The sequence below is a fragment of the Danio rerio genome, chromosome 9, assembly GCF_049306965.1.
Source record: "Danio rerio strain Tuebingen ecotype United States chromosome 9, GRCz12tu, whole genome shotgun sequence".
In the NCBI taxonomy this organism is placed as follows: Eukaryota; Metazoa; Chordata; class Actinopteri; order Cypriniformes; family Danionidae; genus Danio; species Danio rerio.
Window position 1 is genome coordinate 3236369 of NC_133184.1, and position 11141 is coordinate 3247509.

At 37.7% G+C, this 11141-nt stretch overlaps 1 protein-coding gene across 5 annotated transcripts in view; it reads left to right on the forward strand.

Moving 5' to 3' along the window:
* dync1i2a (dynein, cytoplasmic 1, intermediate chain 2a) overlaps nt 1–10725 on the forward strand; it is a 61038-nt gene extending 50313 nt beyond the window's left edge. For 2 of the 5 annotated variants that reach the window (XM_017357723.4, XM_021478769.3), the window contains 4 exons: nt 3040–3184; nt 3273–3413; nt 6238–6363; nt 8885–10725. In XM_017357723.4, the coding sequence (XP_017213212.2) occupies nt 3040–3184; nt 3273–3413; nt 6238–6363; nt 8885–8998 (526 nt within the window). In that variant the 3' untranslated portion in view covers nt 8999–10725. 5 annotated transcript variants of the gene reach the window in all.
* The last annotated feature ends 416 nt before the right edge of the window (nt 10726–11141 follow it).

An 11141-nucleotide genomic window follows, 5' to 3' on the forward strand; every position in this document is an offset into this window, starting at 1 on the left:
CCATTTAGTACCGTTATTAATCTGGGGTCACCACAGCGGAATGAACCGCCAACTTATCAAGCATATGTTTTACGCAGCGGATGCCCTTCCAGCTGCAACCCATCTCTGGGAAATACTGTATATTATATATTTATATTTATTTGTATAAATATATTTATTTGTTTACATATAGTCAGTGAAACGCTTTTCAGAAAACTCATTTGATCATCGTCTGTTTCTTTTAAAGTCTTTAAATTTAATATTTAGCCTTGAAGGGCAAATACTTAATTTAATTTATGGGGCATATAGTTCAATAAACATAATTCAATCAGCATAGTTTTTTTAAATAATTCAAAAAGCATAAAATGTAATAAATTTTAACAAATTAATTAGATAAAATTACCATCTGGACTGGAAAAAAATGTTTAGCACAGCCTTGTATGATTAATTTGAACAAGAAATAATATTCATTCTAAAACACAAATACATGTTATAGAAAGTGTTGGGGAAATCATTGTGTCTTGATGAATTTCTGACGAATGTATTACTCTCATTTATATGCTTTTTTGAGTGATTTCAGTATTATTATCTATTATATTATTACCCATACCTGTGGCATTTTTATCAGGTATGTGTGCTTTGGTAAATAAAAAAGTCATTCTGTGCAAATGCAGTCAGAGATGAGAAGATAAATTAGAAGAGCAGCATTAATGTCACATAGAGGGTTGATTTATGGAAGCAAGGCGAAAAGGAGACCTGCGTTCTGTTCTGTAACTCATGATAAAGCACACCTGCACGTGCACCCACACTCACTTGTACTGACATCTAAAGAATTATGAGCACTTATGAACTTCAGCTGAACTTACAGTTGACAGTTCAGTGGACAGTGAACAAGATATATTGTTGAGCATTGTTTTTTGGCTGAGTCATCACTTTTGAAACAGGAAGGAAAGACCTTAACTGGACATGGGTAAGACCCCTGAAAGACCATGAGATTCTATTGGTGGCGGGCACCTGAGAGATTTAAGATCCCATTAGCGGAGAAGACTTCGGAGATCTCAGACTTTGTCATTTTTTGAAAAGTTTGACTTAGAGACTTAGAATATTTTTGCAGACCAGAATCTTTTTTCCACAACAAAAGCAAAACTGTAACTTTCTCAAGCATCAACATAGGTACAACACCAACTTATACATTTTTGGTTGTATGTCTTGAAAAGCAATGCTTTAATGAATGATCTGCCAGCTAGAACCTTATAATTCCAAGTGGAAAATGACGTTTCAGAATGAGAAGGTTCTATCTGCATTTACCCTGGTTTATTTATTCCAACTTGCAAATGTAAAAGAACTTTTATAATTTACATTTAGAGAACCATTAGGGTCTCTGTCCTGTTAATGTATGAAAGAGAACTGTTACACACGTTGTTTGCTATATGGAATGCAAAATCTTTGAAGCTCAATATCTCAAAATCATTTAGAACGCAGATAGAACCCTATAATTCTAAGGTGACGATATATAGGATGTTATATATTGTTAAACATGAATATGTGTGTGTGTGTGTGTGTGTTTATGAATGGGATGTAGTGTTTGTGTGTGCTGTGATGATCTGACGGAGTGAATGTTTCCTCTTGATCTGTGATGCTGTGATTATCTCATCCTCTACACACACACTCAGCGTCTCTCACACACTGTTTACCTCTCACTGTAATGAGCTCACACACTCAGCAGTGTGCGTGTGTGTTAGTTGACGTGGAGTGTGAACTGACTACTGGAAATATGCTGATGGGTAAAACTCTTTCTGTGTTTGTGTGGTTGTGATTGTGTGTGTGTGTCTGTGTTTGTGTGGGTGTGTGTGTGTTTTTGTGTGTGTTTGCGTTTCTGTGGCTGTGTGTGTGTGTATGTTTGTGTGCTTTTCTATGTGTGTTTGTGTGTGTGTTTATGCTTGTGTGTGTTTTTGTGTGTATGTTTGTTTTATTGTGTGTGTTTGCATTTCTGTGTGTGTGTTTGTTTCTGTGTTTGTGTATATTTGTGTGTGTCTGTGTTTACATGCATATGTGTGTGCGCGTGTTTGTATGTATGTGTGTGTGTGTTTGTATGTGTGTATATGTTTGTGTCTGTGTTTATGTGTTTCTCTGTGTGTATGTGTGTGTTTGCGTTTTTATGTGTATGTGTGTATATTTGTGTTTGCACTTCTCTGTGTGTGTGTGTGTGTGTGTGTTTGTGTTTGTGTTTGCGCGTGTTTGTTTCTGTGTATGATTTTTGGTCGTGTTTCTGTTTCTGTCTGTGTGTTTATGCCTGTGTGTTTTTGTGTGCATGTTTGATTTTTTTGTGTGTGTTTGCATTTCTGTGTATGTGTTTTTGGATCTTTGTGTGTGTCTTTCTGTGTGTGTATGTGTGTGTGTCCGTGTTTCTCTGTTTGTGTTTGCTTGCGTCTGTGCATGTTTCTGTGTGTGTTTGCATGCATATGTGTGTCCGTGTTTGTATACATGTCTGTGTTTGTATATGTGCGTGTGTGTGTTTGTGTCTATATGTGTGTTTATGTTTGTGTATGTGTGTGTTTGTGTATGTTTTTCTGTGTGTTTCTGCTTGTGTCTTTTTTGTTTGATTTTATGTGTGTGTTTACAATTGTGTGTGTGTGTGTGTGTGTGTGTGTGTTTGTTTCTGTGTTTGTGTATGTTTGGTTGCATCTGTGCATGTTTCTGTGTGTATTGCATGCATATCTGTGTGCGTGTTTGTATGTGTGTTTGTGTTTCTTTTTGTGTGTGTTTGTGTCTTATGTGTGTGTGTGTGTGTTTCTGTGTTTGATTCTCTGTGTGTGTGTGTGTGTGTTTGTGTGGGTGTGTGTGTTTGCGGTTTTGTGTGTGTTTTTATGTCTATGTGTGTGTTTGTTTCTGTACGTGTGTGTATGTTTACGTGTGTTTGCATGCCATACATGTGTGCATGTTTTTGCGTGTTGGTATTTATGTGTTTATGTTTCTGTGTGTGTGTGTGTTTTTGTTTGTGTGTATGTATGTATGTATGTTTGTTTGTGTGTGTGTGTGTGTGTGTGTGTGTGTGAGCAGTCGTGCAGGGATCAGTGAGATGTTTGAGGGTCATCATGGTCCAATCACAGGCATTCACTGTCACACAGCGGCTGGACCAGTGGATTTCTCCCATCTCTTCCTCACCGCCTCATTTGATTGGACGGTGAAACTCTGGAGCAACAAGGTAACTCAACAGTCCTGCACATCCGTTTCTGCTGTCCTTCAATGATCCTTCAGCTCACTCTGTCCCTCTCTGTCTCTCTGTGCTGTAGAATAATAAGCCGCTGTACTCGTTCGAGGATAACTCAGATTATGTGTATGATGTGATGTGGTCTCCGGTGCATCCGGCTCTCTTCGCATGTGTGGACGGACTGGGACGCGTCGACCTGTGGAACCTCAACAATGACACAGAGGTAAAACAATTAAACATTAGAGCTCATAATCACAGTTTTGTCTACTGCGTACTGTAAAATACATCGGGAAATATAGTTGGAGTTCTAAATTTAACGTAAAGGTAACAATTAAATTTACGTAACAATTCTCACCATATATTACTGGCTTATTACCTGACTATTATTAAGATTTGAACCATTCATTAGCACTTATAAAGTATGATCTTAATGTACATGTCTTGTCCTAGCCAATATCCAAATTTAAACAATACTACTATTAAACTATTTATAAGTAGCTAATTAGTAGTTTATTGAGCTAAAAGCCTTGGCTAAAGGGTTGTTAATAGCATCAATTGTACATTAAAGTAAATTAACTAAAAGTAAAGATATCAAAAGTACATACTTAATAGTCGATAAGGTTCCTTAGTTGATGTATTTACCAAGAATGAACAATGTTTAAACAGCATTTATTAATTATAAGCCCCTTTCACACATACAGACCTTAAAATTCCGGTAATTTTCCGGAAAGGTCTGTATGTGTGAACAGGCCCTTTTTGAAAATACCGGTAAATTCGTTCTGGCTATTTTCCGGAAAGAGAAGTTGTAACATTACCGGTAATTTGCCGGAATGCTGCGCTGTGTGAATGCAGAAGGAAGATTGCCGGAAAGAGCGCGTGCACGTCTAGAACGTGCTGACGTGAGACGTCTGCTTTAGCCAATCACAACAGTCAGACGCATTCTCGTCCGCGCGGTTTATGAGAATAAAAGCCTTTGAATATTTTCCCAGACGCGTTTAGCTGCTAGAAGTTTGTCAGGTAACGATTATATGTTCTTCTTAATGCCAACTGTGTAAATAATCATCGATAAGATGCTTATGATAAGCCGCTGTTTACCTTCAAGCTTTGCGTGTGCCTGTGAAACAGCCTGTAAGTGCCAGCACACACACATATCATGCACATCTCGACATGCGAAAGTGATCCTCCATATGTTTTCATCGAAGTTGTTCACAATATTGATCATCCATAGAGTTTGTAATGTAGTCAAATGTTTACAAATACAAGCGCAGCCGTTTAAGGCTCATTTGTGGTGAATGATGTCAGAATTTACCGGTAATTTGGAATGGATGTGTGAATGCTCTTTTCTGGAAAAATTTTTAAACTTCCTCGCCTGTGTGAACAGCGCTTTTTTGAATCTACCGGAAAAAGTAATTCCGGAAATTTTCCAGATATTTACCGGTATCACTGTGTGAAAGGGGCTATAGTTTAGCATATACATTATTAAAATACAAAATTGTGCTTGTTAGCGTGAACTAACAATGAATAACTTTTATTTTTATTAACCAGCGGTTACAAAAAATAATAAACGCTTTTAATAAATTAATTAAAAGTTTTTAAATGCATCAATAAAACAGTTTGAACTGATTGATAGAAATTAATCAGAAATCCAGAAGTTGCTCTGAAATGTTCAATATTGCAATAGCAGTCTAACTAGAGGTGCACTGATTGCAATTCTCTTGGCCGATTCCTATTTCCAATTTACAATTATAATTATTAATAATAATCATAATGTTAAATAAACATCAGTTCTCTCAAACTGCATTAACATAATTTTTATTTTATTTTTTATTTATTTATTTTTTTTTACAATTGTTCACTGTCTAACTTTTTGCTCATTTCACAATAGTCCAATAATATCTACACTACCTGACAAAATGCTTGTCGTCGATCCCAGTTGTAAAAGCAACAAATAGTAACTTGACTTCTAGTTGATCATTTGGGAAAGTGGCAGAAGGTAGATTTTTCTCCATGCATCATCTGTTGATCTGCATCCCAATCATCACAAATACTGGAGAAGACCTACTGGAACCCGAATGGACCCAAGATTCTCGCAGAAATCAGTCAAGTTTGGTGAAGGAAAAATCATGGTTTGGGGTTACATTCAGTATGGGGGCGTGCGTGAGGTCTACAACATCAACAGTCTTGAGGTATCAAGACATTTGTGCTGCCCATTACATGACAAACCAGAGGAGAGGGCAAATTCACCAGCAGGATAGCGCTCCTTCTCATACTTCAGCCTCTACATCAAAGCTCCTGAAAGCAAAGAAGGTCAAGGTGCTCCAGGATTGGCCAGCCCAGTCACCAGACATGAACATTATTGAGCATGTCTGGGGTAAGATGAAGGAGGAGGCATTGAAGATGAATCCAAAGACTCTTGATGAACTCTGGGAGTCCTGCAAGGAGACTTTTTTGTCATTCCAGATGACTTTATTAATCAGTGATTTGAGTCATGTCAGAGATGTATGAATGCAGTCCTTCTGAGCTCATGATGGAGTCAGACACAATATTCATTCTGTCTCCACTGCAGCAGGACTTTATATTCTGTGCTGGACATTATTTCTGTTCAGTGATGAGACTTTAGTCTAAGCAAGGTCAGACCTTACTGTCCTAATTAAATAATTAAAAATCAAGGCATGATCATATTTTATTTTGGTCAAATAAGCGTAGTCTAGAGGCCTTAACCTTTCATATAAGCCACTTCTGATAACAAATGGTCAAAAATAGCTTGAAAGAAAAACATTTAATATGGCTTAAGCAATATTTTAAACATGTAACTTTTCAAACAAGAGAGAGTACTGGGAGGAATTGTTTGTTTCAAACTAATGTGAATATATATAAATATATATATATATATATATATATATATATATATATATATATGTGTGTGTGTGTGTGTATGTATCTGTGTATGTATGTGTGTGTGTATATATATATTTCCATAATCCATAGGTCATTGGCAGGCTTGTTATTTTGTGTAATTTCCAAAAAACCTTTGTGTGTGAGTGCAGGTGCCCACCGCCAGCGTGGCTGTAGATGGCAGTCCAGCTCTGAACAGACTGCGCTGGTCTCAGTCGGGCCGAGAGATCGCAGTGGGTGACTCTGAGGGACAGATCCACATTTACGACGTCGGCGAGGTGAGAAAGTCCAGTATACTTCAGACGCACATCACACAGCAACACCTTCCATATCCCTTTCTCCTATTCTGTCAGTGTAAAAAGCCTCTAGAGACGACACACACTACAATTACATCCCTGTCAGAGGCTGGCCCTAACAGCTCGGCCCTTCAGGGGCCAGCGACAGGATGAAAGCAGAAGGAGATGGAGGATTGTTAGCGAGGGGTCAGTTCACTCTGACAATATCAGAATAGCACAGATGTACACCTCTTTATAAAATGCACAATGTGTCTCATTACTCATAATTGTGTTTGCTTTTTGTATTTATTTTAGGTTGGGCACTTAAAGTCTGCATGAACTGAATTTAGTTTCTAGAGAAATGGAATATTTAATAAGAAAACAGTGGGCGTGGCTTGTTTTTGTTCTGCAAGCTGATTGGATGTAGTAAAGTAGGCGTTTCATTCAGAAAGAGGGGGAAAAAAGTTCGGGGAGAGTTGTTTCAACAGACTCCTCCTGCTCACCATATCTGTTTGTTGTCAGAACTGACAGCTAGAGGGGCATGGTTTTGGATGTTAGCCACGCCCAATACTTCAGACAGACCTAATCTGAGAATTTAACTGTAAACAAACAGGAAGTGCATTTTGCAATTCAAGTAAAATTTACTAAGGAAACTATTGTTTTTACTAAATCACATGCACAGATGAGTTATTCCCCACAAAGCTGGCAATGTGAGATAACAAAATCAATATGAGTAGTTTTGATTCCATGTGTACTTTAAAGTCTCGTTCTTCTGTTAGTAAAAGTTAGAGTGTTTATAATGAGAGCCCAAGTAATTTGCATAATACACGCCCAAACCTGCTCCATATAAGGACTTTCTCATGTGTGATTGCAGGGATTTACATAAATCAATGGACACTTTTCACAAGACTGTTATGACGTGTTTAACGTCATCTCAAGCACCTTTAATCCTGGACAGTTTCTATTATTTTGATTTTGGCTTGTATCTATTTATATAATTGGACCTTTAATTATATTGTATTTTCAATTACTTAACGTCTACTTATTTATATGTAGGCTTCATTGTCTGTGTTTATAAGACATGTACAGTACATTATTATCACGTATGTTTGGTATACATTTGTGATTTTTTTCATACATTACAATAAATTGTAGTCTTTTATCTGAAGCAGCACTTACAGACCAAACATGAGTTTCTTTCGGTTTAAAAGCGATTAATCGTGCAGTCCTAGACCAGTGTTTCCCAACCCTGTTCCTGGACACACCACCAGTCCATATTTTGGATGTCTCACTTATTTGACCCATTAACTTCAGGTTTTGGAGTTTCTTCTAATATTCTGTTGAGTTGATTCAGGCGTGTTTGATCAGGGAGAGGTTGAAAATGTGTACTGTTGGTGTGCCTTCAGGAACAGGGTTGGGGAACACTGGCCTAGACGATACATTTGTACTCAGGAACAATCAAAGACTGCATTTGTGTGTGTGTTTTTTTCTGTAGCTGCACTAACAGGCCAAATATGAGTTTCTTTCGGTTTAAAAGTGATTAATCGTGCAGGCCTAGACCAGTGTTTCCCAACCATATTCCTGGAGACACACCAACAGTCCATATTTTGGATGTCTTTCTCATCTGACCTGACATTAACTGCAGGTTTTAGAGTCTCTTCTTATGTTCTGATGAGTTGATTCAGGTGTGTTTGATTGGGAAGAGGTTGAAAATGTGTACTGTTGGTGTGCCTTCGGGAACATGGTTGGGATACACTGGCCTAGACTATACATTTGAAGTCAGGAAGATTCAAAGACTGCATTTGTGTGTGTTTTATCTGAAGTAGCTCTTAAGTGCCAAATATGAGTTTCTTTTGGTTTAAAAGTGATTAATCATGCAGGCCTAGACCAGTGTTTCCCAACCATGTTCCCAAAGACACACCAACAAGTTCATATTTTGGACGTCTCCCTTATCTGACCCATTAACTTCAGGTTTTGGAGTTTCTTCTAATATTCTGTTGAGTTGATTCAGGTGTGTTTGATCAGGGAGAGGTTGAAAATGTGTACTGTTGGTGTGCCTTCAGGAACAGGATTGGGAAACACTGGCCTAGACGATACATTTGTACTCAGGAAAAATCAGAGACTGCATTTGTGTGTGTGTTTTTTTTTTCTGTAGCTGCACTTACAAGCCAAATATGAGTTTCTTTCTGTTAAAAAAATGATTAATTGTGCAGGCCTCAACTAGTGTTTCCCAACCATGTTCCTGGAGACACACCAACAGTCCATATTTTGGATGTCTCCCTCATTAACTTCAGCTCTTGGAGTCTCTTCTAATGCTCTGATGAGTTGATTCAGGTGTGTTTGATCAGGAAGAGGTTGAAATTGTGTACTGTTGGTGTGCCTTCAGGAACAGGGTTGGGAAATGTTTTATAAGAAATGCATGGATGTTTTCACTCAAACTCTTTGAAACGCTATTACACACATTTCACGCAAAAAAAAGTGTCTAAGCATGTTTAGTGAGTACATTTGAATTTTTCCTCTGCAGCAAATCGCAGTCCCACGAAACGACGAATGGACCCGCTTTGTGCGGACGCTGGTGGAGATCAATGAGAACCGTGATGATGCGGAGGAGCTGGCCGCACAACGCCTCGCCGCTTGATCAGAAAGCTGTAATCATCTCTCTCTTTTTGGAAATGAAATGATTTGTATGTGCAAACCTTTGATTCTGCCTTCTGTTTGGAACACAAATACGAAGCATTGAGCGTAGGTGCGATTCAAAGCACACCAGAGCAGAAGGCCTCGCAGACCAGAAGCCTTAACATTTGCATGCAAAAAAAAAACAAAACAAAAACACACAATGAATGTTTCAGTTTCTATCCAGGTAACGCTGAGCACAATGATCTCTCAGCTTAATATGCACAGCCAAATATGAACCATACACACTCATTAAACCTGCGTCTCACTCATAGTTCATCCACAAAATTGATAAAGAAAACAGTTTACAATCCTAAATGTGCACAGATTTGAGTATTAAGGATTTTGTATTACAGCTTTTTGTTGTTGTAATACAGTACATATTAACATACTTAAAGGGTTAGTTCACACAAAAACTCAAATTTACTCCATTTATTCATCCTCGTTCACCTAAAAATGAAGTTTACTCAACATTTACTCACCCTCAAGTGGTTTTTAGACATTTACAAGTCTCTTGTTGAACCAAAAAGCAGCCAATGCCGTCCATAGTAGGAACAAAAACATACAATGGAAGTCAATTTTTGACTAAATTTACTCCATTTACATATCTTCAAGTGGTTCCAAACCTTAATGAGTTCTTTATTCTGTTGAAAACAAAAGAAGATATTTTGAAGAATGTTCGAAACTGGTAACCATTGACTTGCATAGTCGGAAACACAACCACTCGTTACAAGTTTCCAATGTTTTTTCGAAATTACTTTTGTGTTTAACAGAATAGGACACTCTGACAGGTTTGGGACAAGTAATAAGTGAGTAAATGATAACAGAATTTTCAGTTTTGTGTGAACTATCCCTTTAAATGGTAGACCTCACGTAGAAACGGTCAAATTATAGGCTTTTCTATCAAATGTAGATGCTTTCCTTTGATTTTGCGATCGAAACATGTTTAAAATGATCCTTTTTTGTCAGATTCACCCACACATTTCTACTCTTTTGAGAATACTAAAGATCTACCTCTTTTAGATCTTGCCGAGCGGGTTTGGTGGAGATTTCTGCTGTCTAGCTGTGGACCAAATGCTGGAGTAATTTGTGACTTTCAACTGTTTGTTCTTATGTGGCTCTTGCGCTTTTGTTTTGTTAATAATCCACCTCAGCAGAGGCACAATCACGTATTTATGATACATATCGATATACTGGATTGATTTTCCAACTGTTTAAAATGGATACTTCACCTAAAAATGAAATTCACTCAACATTAACTCACCCTCAAGTGGTTTTTAGACATTAACGTACCTCTTGTTGAACCAAACTGCAGCCATTGATGTTCATAGTAGGAACAAAAACATACAATGGAAGTCAGTTGCTACCAATTATGACAGCATTTAGATTTTTGGGTGAACTATCCCTTTAAAGTATCTTATTTGGAGATCAATGTCTTCCGTTTTTGTGTTTCGCACCACTTTGAAACTAAAATGGTAACTTATGCAGGGCCTCTGTGAATGTCTTTGTATTTTTCTAAGCCAACCCTTTGGTGAATCTGCTCTGATTTACCTCCATCAGTTTGAAGTCATCAGTCTTTCCTGTAGTATTTGCGATGAGGAGGTAGGTTTGTGAGGATTTCTGGATGTTGCTCCTAACAGTGTTCCTCATGTTTAAATGAATGTCCAATAAATTCAAAGCCATTTAAACTGATCTTTTAAATATGTCTGTTTTTTTGTTCTCCCTTTAAATTAAAACATTTGTCGATAACAGATATAATGGTGTAAAAAAGTGTTTTCCCCCTCACTAATTTCCTTTTTTCCATGTTTGTTTACATTTCAGATCATTCATTCACTCATTTTCCTTTGACTTAGTGTCTAATCTATCAGGAGTCACCACAGCGAATGAACCGCTAACTATTCCGACATATGCGAATGCCCTACCAGCCACAACCCAGAACTGGGAAACACCCCTATACTCTCTCATTATAACACAATATACACTGTGTGTGTCATACACAATTTTTATCCAATGGAGGACATGCAAACTCCACACACAAATGCCAACTGGCCTAGTCGGGACTTGAACCAGTGACCTTCTTGCTGTGAAGCAACAGTGCTAACCACTGA